General features: G+C 42.2%; 1 protein-coding gene across 1 annotated transcript; it reads left to right on the forward strand.

The window, feature by feature from the left end:
* Positions 1 to 6,242: 6,242 nt before the first annotated feature.
* Positions 6,243 to 15,350, forward strand: LOC143830437 (fibrinogen-like protein 1-like protein). Its single transcript, XM_077322943.1, has 4 exons — positions 6,243 to 6,327; positions 11,317 to 11,724; positions 12,824 to 13,015; positions 14,503 to 15,350. Exons 3-4 carry the CDS (start codon positions 12,868 to 12,870, stop codon positions 15,198 to 15,200), a joined length of 846 nt encoding a protein of 281 aa, XP_077179058.1. The 5' UTR covers positions 6,243 to 6,327; positions 11,317 to 11,724; positions 12,824 to 12,867; the 3' UTR covers positions 15,201 to 15,350.
* The last annotated feature ends 3,334 nt before the right edge of the window (positions 15,351 to 18,684 follow it).

The following is an 18,684-nucleotide window of genomic DNA, read 5'->3' on the forward strand; positions in this document are numbered from 1 at the left end:
GAAGTGTAAATTATGACATTATGGATGGTTGGGATTAAATATCTGGATTATGTTAGAATGCTTTTTAAGGCGTCTGTAAAGGCCACACAATTAGTGCATATGTCTCAAACAAGAAAAGGTGGGATTCTTCAATTAATCTCATTAGGCCCAGTTAATTGAAGAATTGTATAAACTGGTGAGTTCTTATATGAAACTAAGGTGGGGGGAAAAACTTAAACATTAATAGCAGCAGAGATAAATCTGACCCTTTAAAAATGATTCTGATTTACATATATTATTGATATTGTTACTATGGAGGTCAACTGAGAAACAGCACAGAAAAATATGCCTTTAAGCATAATCACTGAGAAAATTAGGCAAAAAAGCCACAGCATGGAACTGCCCCTGCTGTTGTTGCATTGCTGTCTCCCAGCATGCCTGCTTTGCTTCAGCAACCTGTGGGAACAGTTACAGAAGAGGGATATGCATGTATTCTGCAGTCTTTGAGCTTTAATAGCTTGATTGCATGAAGTAAACAATATCAGACATAAAGCCCATGTACTTCTGGTGAAATTATGTGCTAGATCAGCCTTTCTCTACTTTTTTATATTTAAGAAACACCTGAAAAATTCTCCAGGCTTGTAAAACCCCCAGAAATGGCACCATGCAGAATATAGTTGGGAAGCATAGCTTTGTACATGCCTACCTGGGGCTCTTCTCCTTCCCACCCCCTACAGGCCCATCATTGGCCATTTGGGGAGGGTTGGATGGATCAACATAACTATATATGGTCATATTAATATATATATAGAGAGAGATAGATATATCTATATAGAGAGAGAGATTCCCCATTTGGGGAAGCCCAAGGCCATCCAGAAATCCCGGGGTTTCATGAAACCCTGGTTGCGAAAGCCTGTGCTAGATAGTGAATTGTGCCTTATACAGGGAGAGTTAAAAATAGCAGTAGCATATCATCCAATGACTGCTCCAAGTTAGGTGTTGAAGATCATCACTGCACTAAGTAACCCATGAAAACAATGGTTTTCTCACAATCATCCACCCTTTGTCATCGTATTAAAGCCGCCGTCTCCACACTAGGGAGTAAGCCCTACTGAACCTAATAGCCTTTATTTAAATTAAAGGTTTATACATTTGGTTTGATAAAGCTAGAAAATTCCTCATAATGTTAGGAGAGGGGTGTCTTTCTCATGGCTGGTTTGGGGAGGTCTTTTTTGCTATATACTGGCAACCATTGCTTGAGAAGACCTTTTGGAGTTATGATCCCTAGGAATTTTTCTGTCTGTGAATGTATTGCAACTCTCATTCCTTGGCAGAATGTCCATACAATGTTGGGAACAAAATCCCCCTCTCCCTGTAGTTTGAATGATATTATATAAAGTAGACAGGAGACTGAAACACCAAGTGCCTTGGTTTGTGCTTGTACCTGTACAGAAATAAAATAAGGATTTAGAAATGAAGATTTGTTAGTTCCAATTATATCTGTCTGATTTTCCCCCATTCTTTCTTTAGCCTTTCCCAAATACTTTTTTACTTTGTATGTGCAGCTATTTTGTATTTTTACTGATGATCAAAATCTGGTTGTAATGGCTTGTTTTGTTTATTTTAATTTAAGCCTCCCCCCCAAAAATGACATCATAAGGTGACCTACTCCCACACCATATTTCAGATTTTCAAATGATGTTTTGTCAATGCAAAACACTTCAGAGATTCTAAGCATGGTATGTAGGTTATCATCATCACAGGCATGACATAGCCATAGGCTGGATCCACAAACCATCCGGTAACAGCCTCCTGAATTTAAGAATATAAGAAGAGCCTTGCTGGACCAGACCAGTGGTCCATCTAGACCAACATCTGGTCTCACAGAGGCCAACCAGTGCCTCTGGAGGGCCAACAGTAGCAAATGGAGACCAAGATCTTCCCGGGTGTGGCTTCCCGGATAGGTCCATGGTAGAGTGGGAATTTAAAGCTGAATCTCCCCCATCCTAGTTGGATGCTCTAACCACTACACTGGAATCACACTGCATACATGCGCTGGCCTCTGGATCTCTGTCATTGTAACTCCCTATATTGTTTATTTAGTTCAGATAGATGAGTCCAAGTCTGAAGTTCTCCAGTTGAATAATTTATCCCACTGCACTTCAATGAGTAGGATAATTTAAATAAGTGATTCTGTAAGACATCTTCATAAAGTAATGTTGTCCTAATAGTCCTTTGGGTATTTCACCTTCTGTGGCTGTAGTGTGAGTTTCCAGTGTATGGATTTTGCATAGCTTTCTGCAATAAAGGAAGAATTACAGGAATATTTCTAGTAAGGTTTCTCCTATACAGCCTCAACATCAGTTCATTATCATCAAATAAGTAGATAAAGGGTGAAGAATTCCCCATCAAATCAGCTCCTTGTCTTGCTCTTACAGTTCCTATTAATTTTGGCTCTACTATCCATTTTAGCTTGGTAACCCTCATCTGTATGTTGAAGTGTGGAGTAATGAAAGCTCTGGATAACTGGTGTCCTGGGAGATGAGAGCTATAGCACTGAAGCTTCTCCCTTATCCAGAGTCTGAAGCTTCTCCCTTATCCATGTTTCCCAGCAGAGGCCCCCATACACTTTTTATTGCCACAAAGGAGGAAACAGCAGTCACTGTGAATATAAGGACACAGTGTTTTAAACTTTCTATTCATCTTTTATGTGCCTCCTAGAGAAAAGAACGTGATTTTATTATATTATTTCCTGGTATTTTATATATAACTAGGGGCCAAGCCCGTTGCATTCAGGAATACAGTGGGTGCTAGATTGGGGGGTGAGGTGGAAGAACTCTGTGGACGGCCTTCCCCTCCACCCAGGACCTGGAAACACTGCAGGCCGGAGGCCCCTGGGAAGGGAACTCACTGGCAAGGGCAGCTCTCACAAAGCAGGAATCTGCGGCCTCTGAGCCCCCGAGGGATGTGGAAAGAGGAGGGGGTGGTCAGGGGTGGAGGACAGAAGGCAAATGGCTGGCTGCTGGACAGACAGGCAAGCTGGTTGGAGAAGGAGACACTCAGGGGTGGGACAACCGCCCTGAGTGGGTGTTAAGCACTGAGTAGCACTTAAGCCATGTAAGCCTTACCAGAAATATATTAGGTGGAACAGATTTTTAAATGATGAATTTCACTAGGCATAATCCACATCTGTGCAGGTTTTTTCACTTACAACGATGGCAGCGAGAGGGTCTTGGCCCTGTCAACTGCTGCTGCTTTTAATCACCAGGAGACAGATTGGGCATCAGATGTTAGATCTCTGGCATTTGCTTTGCATGGGTGTCTTGCACTGAGTTTGGTTAACAGTGCCACAGAAAATGCCCTAGAATTCTTTGCATTTGGTATGCCATTCTCAGTTTATGCAAGGCATGCTAGAAGCAACATGAGACCCCCCCCCCCCCATTCTCATATTGCCTTCAGCATGGCAACTGCTCGGTGTCAAACGTAGCACCACTGTAACAGAACTCTCCAAACTGTGTATGCCCAGAGATCTGCTAGTGTCTTGTTTGAAGTACATTATTCAATAATCAAAATTTTTTGTGGTCCAAAAGTGACCAGTGACACAGGAGGTTGCCCACTGAATGGCTGCCTGTTCTGGCTTTGCCTCCCCAGCTTATAGCAGCCAGCAACAGTATGGGCTATCTGCACAGCACTGCAAGAGTATGCACTACTTGAACTGAGAATATGGCTTGGGAAATCATCAAACACTCATTTTAAGGTTTGACCCTAGGATGTCACATTGACCGTTTACGCACTGGAGGTTTCATGCCAGACTGCAGGCTGGAATTTTAGTCATGGCAGGTTACCCCACCTCTTCTTGCACCCACACGGGGGAGCATTTGGCCTGGTGCCCCTCATCCACCCCCAATTTGTGCTCCTGCATGGGAGCTGGGGCAGTGAAGTTCCCAGTGCATAAATGGTCATTGGCTTGACCACACTGTTCCCACACCCCAGATTGCTCATTACACTGCTATACAAAGGGTTCTATGCAACACAGCTGCACCAAAGTGGTGTGTGTGTGTGTGTGTGTGTGTGTGTGTGTGTGTGTCTGTGCACGCAGACTGGAACTTGTTATACCCAAATGCCCAGTCATCTCTAAAATGACAAGTAGTCCCAAAGCATTGTGCCTTTGAGTGGAGGAGTAAGGGGAAGGAAGCTTAACCCTTAGTAGCAATTCTATTTAATGCAAACTTGCCCTGAAATCAAGTTTTTAGATTAATATTTGTGCAATGAATTACACATCTGAAAAGCTGGGGGCTGACATCTGAGGAAGAGGAACTTGGCATGGGAAATCAGTAGGCATGGAAAGGTTTTTAATAGCCCTTCCCCATCCTAATATCCCCATCCTCAACGCTGCAGCTTGAAAAGGATGCTTCTTGCTCACAAAAGCATTCAGGCTTCCTTATATGCTATTTGCATAAAATGTGCTTGTTGCTCCTAGTTCTGTTGCCCTGGTGTTTGGGCAGGGGAAATCTTCTGTCATCAGCATTGCATCACCAGAAAGGTAATTTCTGTGTGAAAATGTTTGGCTTACAAGGGATTGTTTGCACTGATTTAAATGGGACTAGTCCTGACCTAGATGGCCCAGGCTGGCTAGCCCAATCTTATCAGATGTCAGAAGCTAAGTGGGTCGGCCCTGCTTAGTGTTTGGAGACCACCAAGGTATTCCACGGAAGGCAATGACAAACCACCACTGACCATCTCTCGCCTTGGGGTCACCATAAATTGGCTGTGACTTGAGAGCACTTAATACAAATACACATCCCACTTCAAATCCAAGCGGCCACTCTTAGCTGGTATGTGATTTGGAGGTTGTCATGGTTACCCATGTGTATGGTTCTAGTATTTGTACTTAATCTGTTGATGGGCATATTTTGAAGTATATAATCATGTGTTGATTATTGAAATGAAAGATGAAACCTTTCGTTCTAGGGGATTCTTTTTACTAATACCATACAATCATGAAAATATGGTACAGGCTAAGAATTAGTGGCAGAAAAAAATTACTGGGTTGAATCCAGCCAGCTTTTTCTCACAATCTTACTCAGTACCCCTCCTTTCCTCAGCTTCTAATTCCACATGGCTTTTGTGTATGCAGGTCCCATGCACCCCAATATAACCTTGTTTTGGTGATCAAAGGAGACTCCATCCTTTTTCATCAATGGAAAAGCTTGTTGGATTCAACCCATAACCTAGAAATATAGATGATTGCACAATCACCTGGTAAAAAGCTATGGTTCCATGCAAAAGGGGGTGCCCCCTGCCCTTCCAGGCAAATGGAGAAGCAAGAGGAGAGATCACTTGAGTCAAAAAAGGGTTTAAATTTATTTTGCTAGGAAAAGGAAGAAAAGGTCCCTTTACAGTCAGACAAAAAACAATTTTCTTCGACACAGCACAGATAACCACTTTCTTTTATACATTCTGCTCTATTCCTTACCCCAGTGTCTCACTGGATTGGTTACAAAGTGATAGCATAACCACAGATGTAACACGGGTGGACTAGCATGTGTGAGTTTCTACATTACATCAGCTGTTTCCCATGGGTCCCTGATCTTGTGTGTTCCCTCTCTTTGTGCTATCTGTCTTGTGCTGGGAAGACAGCCAGACCTGGATACATTCTCCCCTCTTCAGAGCTGGGACATTTACAACTTTATATAACTGAAGGCTTTCCCATAGAGGAACTCTGTACATGTTCTAATATCCTACATCCTACATACCTACATATCCCACATGCTACATTACAGTAAAAGGGTCATCTATCTGTTTTCACGCTCCATCAAACACCATCCCTGATATTTTGTGTTGAAAATACATTTTCTTAAAACCATAGAGTACATTAATGTATCTGGCAGTACTTTCAAGTATGCCAGGCTGCCTCCTACTGACTTGAGTGATGACTTGGCATTTTTGCTAATAACATAGCAGTGGAAAGCTATTGGCCTCAATGGAGTTAAGACTCTGTCCTTAGATTTTCTTTTGTGGGTAAATGTAACTCTTTGCCCTCCTGTTGCCCTCATTAAAAATGAAAGGCCTTTAGGAACCACTGCCAGAAAGCAGAATTCTGTAGGCAGCCTGCACACTAACTTGCCTACTGAGTCACTTCTGACAAACATTTCCTTTCTGTGATGCACCACTCATATCATTCACCTCTGCACTCACTTGGTAGCCTCATTATTACACCTATAGCAATAAATTGTTAATGAGCCAGACTGTAGCCTTTTGTTGTCTTCCCAGCTAAACTTTGTCCTTTCCCTGCTGCTTTCCTGATAGGACAAAACGACTGAGAGACAATGGTTTGCAGGATTTAAGGTACTGGCTTTTCTTTAAATGGGTTCATGCTGCTTATTCACTGTTGTATTTTTAATGCTTTTTCCTGTAGTTTACATTGGCCTATTTTTATTGTCAAATATTTATATAATTTCCAAGACAGGGCTTAAAATCAGAGGCTTATTTCTACAATTATAGAATGTTTTATTTATGATGTTAAAACAGTTTATTGAAATCAAAAGTTGAAAATTCTTCTTTCTTCTACTAAAACTTACATTCTTATAAATAATGACCCATGTGCTCTATTCCAATGAAACTAGCACTAGAAACAGTAAAACATTCCTTTTTCCCCTATGTATTCCTTCAGTGTTTTGTCAACTCATTAGTAGACTATTTGCAATTGAAAAATTCCAACTAAATCCAGTAGTCAATGTCAGACTCTCTGTAGAATGAGCTTGTGATTATATAAATCAGTCTACCTCATGCATGTGACTGGCTATAACACTACTCTTCAAGTGGTGGGTTATAGCACAGTTAGTTCATGTCTGACCAAAACGCCCAAAAAAACTGGATCACATTGATACCACCATTTTCCAGTTGTGTTTGAGACCTATAGGAGTGGTGGAATGGACTGCTATATTTCAAAGTACAGCAGAGGGATCATATTTTTAATATGTAAAAACAAAACAACAAAATCCATACAAGTAGTATGGGGAAAAAGAGGTCTAGAGCCCTGCTCCCCCCTGGGATAGTTTTTCACTTTCAAGTGTTTACAGAAGGGAGCACTGAAAATAGTATTCAGTGCCTGAAATTTAAGTGATATAGCCCTCTCAGCTGTCTCATTATGTTGAATGTATAGGGTTGCCAGGCATAACCTAGCCACCAGTGGGAGATGGCAGAAGGTAGGTACTTAGTGTGAGGTGGCAGTGATCTTTGTCACCAGGCAATGACTTTGCTTCCTGCAAGTGCTGGCACCATGCTGGGTGTTATGTCTATTTATGACATCCTGGGTAATAGTAATCAGTACGGATGAAATTAAAGACCTGATTCAGACAGTGAGCACCTGCCCTGTGTGATTGCCCCAAGATTATGTGGGTCTCCTTGGCAGGGTTCTGACTTAGCAAAGGCCTCATGGAGGTACATATGATATGAGCCAGAGCTTCTACATGCAGCTGCCAGTATTGATTTGTGAGACTGCAACAACTTATAAAGCATATAGCCAGGTCAGTACTTCAACTGCAAATAGCTTTCCTGTATATCATGTGGATTGACTCTGCAATATATATAGCGTTATGGGCTCCTGAAGATGATTTTGTAAACTGCCTCTGGGATTAGTAAGGGCCTTTATGCTCAACCTGAGATTGATTAAATGGTAGGTACTCATCCTGATAGTTGCCCAAATCATTTGAAGGTAAGGGATTGAGATTGGATCTTTCTGAGGCTCTAATTAGGAAAGAGAAAGATGTGAAGGCTCTCAAGAGTAAAATGGTTCTTTCTCTGAGAGAATCAGGAAAGAGCTGCAGCTGCCTCTTCTAGCTCGTTTTTAAACCTCCCACTTAACTTCTGCTTTTCCAGCTTGAAGGAAAATAGAAGACAAAGAAAGGGGAAGAGAACTGCAAGGTTAAATGAAGGCGTCATGTAAAACAAATATAAATTGAGAAAGGGAAGCACAAAAGTGTGTTGCAAATAACTGATGCTGTCCACCTTCAGATCTACTATTAGTAATAGAAGTTATGTGGCATAGCAATGCTTAGGAATTTCACACAAACCCATACTAAGACAATTTTAACCTAACCTTACAGATTTTATTACTGCAGAGTGATGATTTTATTTAGTTTTGAAGAAAGCTCTATAAACAAGAGCCTTTTATGAACCACTGTTTGAACCTTTGTTGTTGTTTAGGGGCCACCTGACATTTAATATCCGTGCTTGTGAAATGAGGTATATCATATAGTGGGTATGTTTAAAGCTATATTGTAGTTTAAAAAAAATACATGCAGCCTGATCCTATGCATGTTTACTTTAAAGTGCTTGGAGAAATCTTAATATAACATGGTTCCTCTTAAAAGGAACTATGAAGTGGTTAAAGTATTGGGCAGCTGCATTCGCTGGCAGGGGCTCAAGGGAATTGTAGTCCATGGGCATCTGGAGGGCCACAGTTTGCCCACCACTGGATTAGGATCTTGGAGACCCATGTTCAAATCCCCACTCTGCTATGAAGCTTGCAGTGTGGTCAGGATTGCTGACTATTCTAGAAAACAATATTCTGTCCCTTGAATGCTTAAAGGAACATTCAATAAAAAACTTCAGCCTATTTCCACACATGAAGCCTCTGTGAGGGACATGCAGTTTTCTACACATGGATAAGGCCTCTCTAGGAATGCCAGTCCCCAGGTAGGACCTGGAGATCCTTTAGAATTATATCACCTCTCTAGGAAACAGAGATCAGTTCCCCTGGAGAAAATGGCTGCTTTGGAGGGTAGACTCCATAGCATACTCCACTGAGGTCCCTCCCTGCCCCAAATCCTGCCCACACCCAACTTCACCCCCCAAAGTCTCTAGCTATTTCCCAACCCAGAACTGGCAACCCCAGAAAAGGTGGTCATCGAGAAAGGGGAAATCCTATATAAAAATCCTATATAAAAATCCTATATAAAACCTGGAAGAAGCTTCGGTCCTAGACCCATCTCAGTCTGGCTTCCGGCCTGGCCATGGGGTAGAGACAGCGCTAATCGCCCTGACAGACGACCTCCGTCGCCAGTTGGATCGAGGCGGGTCGGCACTGCTGATATTATTAGACCTCTCAGCAGCGTTCGACACAGTCGATCACGAGCTTCTAGCTCGCCGCCTCATCGATGCTGGAATACAAGGGACAGCCCTTCAATGGCTGATCTCCTTCCTCCAGGGTCGTGGACAGAGGGTTGCAATAGGAGAGAAAACATCAGGCCGCCGGCAACTTACTTGTGGAGTCCCACAAGGAGCGGTCCTCTCTCCTATCCTATTCAACATCTTCATGCGCCCTCTCGCACAGCTGGTACGGACGTTCGGGCTGGGTTGCCATCAATATGCAGATGACACCCAGCTCTTCCTCCTGATGGATGGCCGCCCTGACTCTCCCCCAGAAGCATTAGCCAGCTGCCTGGAAGCAGTGACGAGATGGCTCAAGCAGAGTCGTCTGAAGCTCAATCCTTTAAAGACGGAGGTCCTGTGGCTAGGTAGGAAGGGCCCTTGCGAGGAAGCACGCCTGCCTACCCTGGATGGCGTACAGCTCTCCACGGCTCATGCCGCCAGGAACCTAGGCGTGATTCTGGACGCCTCCCTCACAATGGAGGCCCAGATCACAAAGGTAGCGCGGCTGGCATTCTACCATCTCCGCCAAGCCAAACTACTAGCGCCCTACCTGGCCCCGGAACACCTAGCCACAGTGATCCATGCGACGGTCACCTCTAGACTAGACTTTTGTAACTCGCTCTACGCAGGCCTGCCCTTAGCCCTGACCCGGAAACTACAACTAGTTCAAAATGCAGCAGCCAGGATCCTCACGGCAACACCGTGGAGGTCCCATATCCGGCCTATTCTTCATCAGCTGCAATGGCTACCAGTTGAATTCCGGATCAGACTAAAGGTTCTGGTAATTACCTTCAAGGCCATACGCGGTCAGGGCCCAGTGTACCTGAGGGACCGCCTCCCCGCCTATGCCCCCAAAAGAGCTCTACGCTCTACTGCCTCAAATCAGCTAAGGATCCCTGGCCCTAAAGAAGTCCGTCTGGTCTCGACCAGGGCCAGAGCATTCTCTGTTCTGGCCCCTACCTGGTGGAACGAGCTCCCAGAAGAGATCAGGGCCCTGACGGAGCTTAAACAGTTCCGCAGGGCCTGCAAGAAGGAGCTCCTCCATCAGGCATTTGGCCGAGACCAGACGTAATCAACAGCGACCAAGGGCCCCTGCTCCCCCCCCACCCCCCCTCAGAATTCAATCAATAAACCACCCCCCTCAGAATCCCATCAACAAGCCCTGGACCTGTTTGTATCACAACTGTTTACTGTTATACTGTGTTGTGTTTGGTTGCAATTGTTGGTTATTGATGTATATGTTTTACAGACTGTTTTATGTAAGGTTCCTTGTTATAATGTAAACCGCCCTGAGCCTCCGGGGAGGGCGGTATAGAAGTATGATAAATAAATAAATAAATAAAATAAAATATGTGCACAGAAGAATGGGAACTGGATTCTAATTTTGGATTGGGGAATGTCTAGAGGTGGAGCCTGGGGAGGGTGGGGTTTGGGAATGCTCAATCTCAGCTGGATATAATGCCATAGACTCCAGTCTCCAGAGCAGCCATTTTCCGCAGGGGAACTGATATCACTGGTCAAGTTGTAATTCTGGGAGGTCTCCAGGTTTCACCTGGAAGTTAGCAAACCTAGGATGTGAGGATTAAGTGCAGAAATGGTTTGTTCTTAAAATGAAGGGAATGAACCTTAGCTATAGGTTTCTAAACAGTGGTTAAAATCCAACTGTTCTTATAGACAAACTTTTAAAGCCTGTCTACTTAGGAATAATGAGAGCCTCTTGTGGCGCAGAGTGGTAAGGCAGCAGTCTGGAAGCTCTGCTCATGAGGCTGGGAGTTCAATCCCAGCAGCTGGCTCAAGGTTGACTCAGCCTTCCATCCTTCCGAGGTCGGTAAAATGAGTATGCAGCTTGCTCAGCGGTAAACGGTAATGACTGGGGAAGGCACTGGCAAACCACCCCGTATTGAGTCTGCCATGAAAACGCTAGAGGGCGTCAGCCCAAGGGTCAGACATGGCCCGGTGCTTGCACAGGGGATACCTTTACCTTTACCTTTACTTTGGAATAAGCCTACTTCATTCCAAGTACAGTCATAAATGGATTCACATCTTTCTCCTCCCAGAGTGTTTAGAAGGATGTAACTTTTTGGAGCCTAAATAAAGATTGCATTACGATTGCTGGTTTATTGTCTCTTTTTAAAGATTGCATTACGGTTGCTGGTTTATTGTCTCTTTTTAATCTTGTAGTGGCTCTTCCTTCCCAATTAATCCTGTTAGCCATTTCGGATATGGTGATCAAGACAGGCTTTAGCCCGAGAGTATGAACTGCAGGCTACAAGTATTTCCTTCAATGGGTTCACTCTGCAGAAAAAAATCAGTACATCAACAGTAATATCTTTCTTAAGATGAACAGAACTTTGGACTTTTAAGAAGCTTATTTGTGGATACAACGTGTCTGAGTGAAGTCCACCAGTGAAAAGATAGGCACACTGAAAATACAAAGTCTTGTGAAGATAACTGACTTTCCATGCTGAAGACAGAGATTTTGACTGACAGCCGTAGGGAAAGTACTACAGCAGTAGGCAAAGTACCTGTCCAAAGAATTATCCCACGGATATATAAGCAGCTCTCTTCTTGCCATTGTTAATAAGAAAGGTGAGCTTTCCTCTTGTTCTATTGTCTTTATTGCTTTCTTTATCTGTGTCCTCGTTGAAATCTATATTCTAGATTAAACTAAGAAGTTTAAAGCCAGCATGTAGTTCTAATATAAAATTTAAATATTGGTTGAAGAGAAACATTTGATTCCTTTCAGCCTTTTTATAAAGCCTGCTGCAGATGTTTATACCATTTTAGACTTCCCACAATTAAGATGTTTGGATCTTAGGTCAAAATCACATCTAAGTAGTACTAATAAATTCATTAGCTCATTTTGAGATCACTTGGAAAGGACAGCCACCACCTGGAGGGGGATTTTATATCAAAGAATATTATTTAGAAGCAGTTCCATGACATATACAAACCCTCCTCTAATGTGATATCTATTGTACTTGGGATTAAATTGTTTGAAGTGGAATGAAGCATTTTGCTTACAAGGTAGTTCCAATATATAATACAAAGTTAATACTATGGGGTTTGATATACTTACAGGATACTATTGTTTGCAGTTCCAAGAGAAATCTGTTTTTGAGCTGATCAGTTTTGCACACAACCAGGATGATTTTTCCATAACATTTTCCATTAAAAAGCAATAGAATTCCAGTTACTAGATATACTAGTCAACTATCAGGACTGAAGTCTGAGGCTTCACATCCTGTCAATTATTTTATGCTTTCTCCCTTAACAGCTGCTTGTGTTTTGGCATACTTTTGTTCTTCCTTTCAATGATACATTTTCATTTCAGATGTGGTCCAGGGAGCGTGGCACATCAGATCTGATAAAAGAGAGACGTGTTTTTAAATTGAAACCTTGCCATGCCATTATTTTCTGTTATCATGCACACAATTGTGCTGTATCACACTGACTTATACTATAACAAGATTTAATGTCTTCTGCATGACATGAAAGTTCTATATGTCAAAGAAGTGGCCCAGCACAAATGCAGTGTGACACATTTTTTAAGAGTGAGTTTCAAAGGAGGAAAAAAGATCCATAGTTTGGCAGATCTTGACTGTGAAACCAGGTGTTTCAGTTTCTCTTCAAGAAATTCTCTCTGCAGGCAATCAGTCTTTTAATGCTAAATGCCAGTCTCTGTTAGGTTTCTAGGATCCATCTGAGTGAAGAGCCTAGTCAGAAGAAAAAATGAATTTGGAAAATTCACTGGGGTGTATCCTACTGCTGTTTGTTCAGTGTGGACTACAGACAAGTGCAGAAGAGGTCCTTGAACTTGCCAATTCTCACATGCTTTCACCAGGAGGCTATACGAGACTGATCAACATTAATACAAAAGGTAATAAAAGAACAAATGTGTGTGAGAGAGACAGAAAACTTTACTTAGCTGGCTTTATCTTATACTTTGATTATGCTCATCATTATAGTAGCTGCGGGGTTCCTGAAAAAGTATTCTGGAGGTCAAGTGTAAGAACTGCCAATTAATATTGATAATATTGATCTTGTACATACTATCTGTTTATGGACTGTTTCTTGTCACCACAAAGTTTTTCACTGTGACGTTTCTATTGTGTTCTATGGATTATGCATTGTATTTGTTCTGCCTTAATATGGGTATGCACATAACAATCATTTACTGAATGATAACATACCAAATAGAAATGAAACCCTTGCCATTGTAGCTCATTACTTAGTAAGTCCTTCATCTGTATTACCCTGCCAAGCTGAAGGGATTCCTGCACCTCATCAGAAATCTGGAGAATAAAGAGAGTGGGAAGAGTCCCTTCCTCATGTGGCAGAACAACATAGATGATCAGCTTACCCAAGTAGTCATCATAAGTTACTGCTTGATCCATGGTCTTTATTAACCTATGGAACAAGTTGCAAAAACATAAAGGCACATTTAACGTTTTAAAATTCAAAAGGGTACAGGATTAAGCACATTAAAATTAATTTTCTCAGTCCAATTTATTTTCTGAAAATACCCTACCTCTATATAAGTAACAATCACATGAAGGGTTTTGTATGCTTTGTACCACAGTGAATTTGGGTAAGTGGGGCCTTTGTTTATTTGAGGCTAGAGGAGTGTGCTCATGTAACACTCCAATGGCACCTCACAATATTGTTCAGTAATGGTCACAAGTCCAGTAATCCTTCCCTACTTTTGTGAGACTCCGGGGAATGGACTCCGGGGAATGGTAGAGGACAGGAAGGCCTGGAGGATCATTGTCCATGGGGTCGCGATGGGTCGGACATGACTTCGCACATAACAAATAACAACAACTTTTGTCAGTTCTACCTATAGAGGGAAAGATGAATGATGTACATACTATGAAGTCACTAGAATACATTCAGAGCCAGCCATGACATTTATTGACAGGAGATTCAGGTTAAATAAACAGCTTGTTCATGCAACCAGGGCTCAAGAATTCATTACATTGTTATAGCCATTTTCCTGGATAACTTGAAAAAAAGACAGGCTCATCAATGACTATCACCCCTTACTACCAGGAATACTTATGAAGTTCAGAGGCAGTATGCCCATCATGTGAGCTCTGAGATGTGCTTAAAGACAGAATGATCAACCAGCTGAGTCTTTGGTCTGATCTAGTTTTGTTTTTGAGCATCTGACATTCCTTTTTTGCTTCTTCAAGGCCACTTTCCATTCATTTCAGTACAACCTGAAAATACTATGTAGCCTTTGAAATGCATAATATATACTTTGAAAGTTCTGATGGAATCATATTTAAGTCCAAGTACTTATTCTCGGGGAAGGTTTACAAGCAAAACTAAACCGTGTGTTCTGTTCTTCCTCGTTATGCACAGATTATCCACGGGACTGCAGTGAAATTTTTAAGCAATCTGAGCAGAGTTCCAAAGATGGTATTTATGTCATTCGGCCAGCAAAGGAGCCCATTGGTGTGTTCTGTGATATGCAAAATGGTGGCTGGACAGTGATTCAGCACATTACTGCCAACAGTACTGTGGACTTTGATAGGACATGGCAGGACTACAAATATGGATTTGGTTTCCTTAATGACAATTACTGGTTAGGGAATGAGTATATGCACCAGTTAACCAGTTCTTCAGGACCATATATACTTAGGATTAAATTTGTAGACCTGAATGCTGAAATTAAGTGGGGAGAATATGAGCCATTCCTCATTGAGGATGAAGCATCTCAATATAGGATCAGGCTCGGCTTGTATAAAGGCAATGCTGTTGATGCTCTGACTCAGGATACAGACGCATATCTTCATGACAACCAGAAATTTACTACGAAAGACAAAGATAATGATAACTATTTTCAAAACTGTGCCAAATTGGAATACAATGGTATCCCTGGGGGAGGCTGGTGGTATGATGCTTGTGCTGGAGCAAATTTGAACCGCAGGAATGTTATATATTGGCAGAAGGACTGTAACAAGGAGCACATGTGTAAATATGCCTGGATGATGGTCAAGCCAGTGGATCACAGCCAGGCCCATTGTAAGGCTTGTCCTGTTCAAAAAGACGAACTGTAAACAATGCTGCAAAACTGTGTCCGGCTCCTTGCATTCTGGTCTATTGATGGAATAGACATTTTTGCATTAACTTGCATGGATAAACAAGATGTTTCACTGGTTTGTGAGTTTTTGAAGGTATAAATAAAGGTGTTCCTAGTACTAAAAATATCAGATAACAAAATGTTAATAAAGAGCACCCCAAATACTATTGTTTTTACTCTAACAGTAACTTCTGAATGATCATCTAACCAAAAGAATGACCAATATATTATTAATGAACTGGGTGAGGTAATTAGTAAGAATAGGAACTGGTTTCACAGACCACAGGACACTTCAAAGGTTACTGCGGTCTGTGAACATAAAAAAATACCATATAAAGTCAGCAACTGGAGGAAAAGCATATTAATCAAGGAGAAAATAAAACATAGGAGTTATGTATATCTTAAACCAGGTTTTCCTATCTGTGGTACCATATGGATTTTCCCCAAAATGATGGCTGGGGAGAGCTCTCCCACCCTGTGCCTGCCATTTCTAAGTGAAGAGGAAAGAAAAAGGGTTTTAATTAAAAAAATATATATTTCTACTCTTATTTGTGTAGGTTGATCCCCCCCCCAAAGTGGCCAATGATGGGCCTGGAGGGGGTGGGGAGGGGTCCAAGGTTCCTCTTACTTACAGGGGGGCATGACAGGGATGCATGGCCAGCTGACATCACTGCCTGGTCCCTTGAAGCCTGAAAAGTATTTCAGTAGCACCTCCATGGTCAAAAGGCTGAAAAATACTATCTTAAATGTAGGTTGAAACTAGCAAAAAATTCAAAGAGAATTGCAGTTACCATATCCTTTACTATTTTCTGTGAAAATTTAATTTTCTTTTCCTAGTTGTCTTTTATTCTGTCATCTACACCAGTGGTCCCCAACCTTTTTATCACCAGGGACCACTCAACGCCAGGGACCACTCACCGGGGACCACTCAACGCCTTTTACTGAGGCCCAGTGGGGGGGGGTAGTTTACTCCTCTACTCTCAACCACTGCCCTAACGCTCTCTGATCGCTATGGTAATGTTTAAACATCCCTTCAAAATAAGATACAGACATGCCACAATAATGAAGTGTGTTGTAAAGGGCTGGGGGGATGAAGTAAAGGGCTGGGGGGGGGGGGAGAAGGCGTCCTTCGGGGCCCACCTCCAATTAGTCGAAGGACCACATGTGGTCCACGGCCCACAGGTTGGGGATCGCTAATCTACACTAACAATGAGCTTTTCATCAGCTGCTGACATCTAAGGAAGAGAAGAAAGACAATTCATGGGAACAGGAGAGAAAGCTCCTCCCCTTGCCATGGTGTCCGTTCATATTTGATGTCTGTGTTGGCTTGACCATTCAAAATTAGCTGCTTGTTGTGATGTTATTTTTCATAAGAAGCAGCTTACTACCTCATATTCTTGAAATGATAAAACAGGTGCTTACCAACAGAGTTTCTCAGGACATTATATCTGTAACCCATTTTGAGTGCCAACACAAAAGGTGAGTGATTAATGCAGTAAATAAATAAAACAAAATTTAAGCAAACCTAATTACTGTTCTTATGGACTCTGAAAATAGGGAAAATTAATAATGATAAAGAAATTTGATTCTGAAAAAAATATCAGAATTTAGGACAAGGAAAGAAAATTCAAAAGACAAGAATAAGAAAACTAAAGAATTAAATTTTAACTTAGATACTAAAAACAGTAAAGGGCAAATCAAGCAAATATTATTTGAGATATTAAAAATATTTTCTTTGCTGTATATACACACACACGTGTTTGTGTATGTATGCATTGGAAATATGAGATACATTGGCATAGTCTCTGCACAAAAGATACAATCTATAGATAAATTCCAAAACAATCGTTAGTTGATGTTCATATACCTCTCTGTCTACTGTTAGATCTATATCTCAGATCTGCACATTTGCTTATTTATCCTTATCCTTGAAAAAGTAGAATTATAAGATATGTATATTGCATTTTTTCTGTTTAAAGTATACTATTTGATGATGAATCACTAAAAATGAACATCCAGTGTGACAGACAACACTAGTTTCTTTGAAGCATCTCAGAGATGAAACTTGGTGTGATTTCTGAACAATTATTTTAAAATTCTTGCTCACTAGTAAACTCAAACTATCCCACCCCCAACAGTGAAATCCTAAGCAAAGCTAAACTTGAAAAGTTGATATCAGTGGTCTTAAAAGGGTATATGGGACCCACTTATCTGAGGCCCGCCTGTTGCCCTATCCCCCCCCCCGAGCTTTACACTCTGTAGCCCCTAACTTGGTGGTACTTGGCCCCCTGGTGGAATGAGCTCCTGGAAGAGCTGAGGGCCCTGCAGGAGCTTGCTATGTTCCGCAGGGCCTGCCAGATGGAGCTCTTCCACCAGGTCTATGGTTGAGGCCACGCCATGGAAGATCAGATGGGCCCCTCCAGGTTAGACCACCACTAGGCCAGACCATCACCTGGTGGTGGACTGCTGGCACCCATAGACTGCCCCATGGTGCACAGAGAAGGAGTTAGTTGATTGGGGATGGGAGGATAGGTTTCTGCTGCCAGGAAATATAATAGGATTAATATTATGCATTTCAAGTGGGGGTTTTACTATTATGTAACCTGTCGTGAGATGGCTCTGCTGATAGTGGCAGGTGATAAATATCTAAATAAATAAAAATTCATAGAATTGCAATGCAAGCTATAGATTGCTCCAATTATATGTTTCAGACTGGGGCTTCCTCTCAGTTCTTTGCTGCTTTCCTCAATAGTTGCTATTGTTATTGTTATCACTGTTATAGTCCAGTTATGTGTTATGTTATGAAGAAACATGTATTGTTTATGTTTATGCTCCATGTGAACTGCCCTGAGCCTCAGGGTAGGGTGGTATACAAATTAAACAAACAAACAAACAAATAAATAATGTTGGTATTTAAGCAAAGTTGTTATCCTTCTTATTAGTGAAAACATACAATGAGTTGGATCAAATGGTACCATTTTACATGCACTAAGTCACAGAAATGCTGTGCTTGAGTATTGTGTAATAATTAACTAACAGTGCTCTTCTGCTTCTACAAGAGTTTGTACAACCTCTTGCAGAAACAAAAGTACTTATACAGAAACTAGCTTCAAAGCCCGTTCCTAAGAACGAACCCTGAAAGGGTCCCCTCCCCTGGCCCCTGGCCAGGCAGTTTAAGGCGGCTTTGGGCCGCAGCTTGCAGCCAAATCAAGTAGGGCGGGCAGGGGCTGGGCAGCTCGTTAGCAGGGCTGAGACAGAACTCCTTAGTAGGCAGTCAGCAGGCCCAGGAAGCCCTCGTTAGCAAGCCCTCCATCACGATCCTTTGCCCAGGGACCTGTCCCCTTATCTGCTGCTGGCTCCAGGCACTGAGGCGTCTGAGAGCAAAGAGGCTAGAGTCCAGGGCCGGAGGGCGGGAGCCGCAGGGGCAGGGCCAATCAGGGCAAAGCTGGCTGCACTCTGAT

The sequence above is a fragment of the Paroedura picta genome, chromosome 2 (genome assembly GCF_049243985.1).
Source record: "Paroedura picta isolate Pp20150507F chromosome 2, Ppicta_v3.0, whole genome shotgun sequence".
Classification (NCBI taxonomy): domain Eukaryota; kingdom Metazoa; phylum Chordata; class Lepidosauria; order Squamata; family Gekkonidae; genus Paroedura; species Paroedura picta.

Coding starts and splice junctions, on each gene's coding strand:
- LOC143830437 (XM_077322943.1), top strand. CDS start 12,868: ATGAATTTGGAAAATTCACTGGGGTGTATCCTACTGCTGTTTGTTCAG. Junction 13,016..14,502: donor GATCAACATTAATACAAAAG/GTAATAAAAGAA, acceptor CGTTATGCACAG/ATTATCCACGGGACTGCAGT.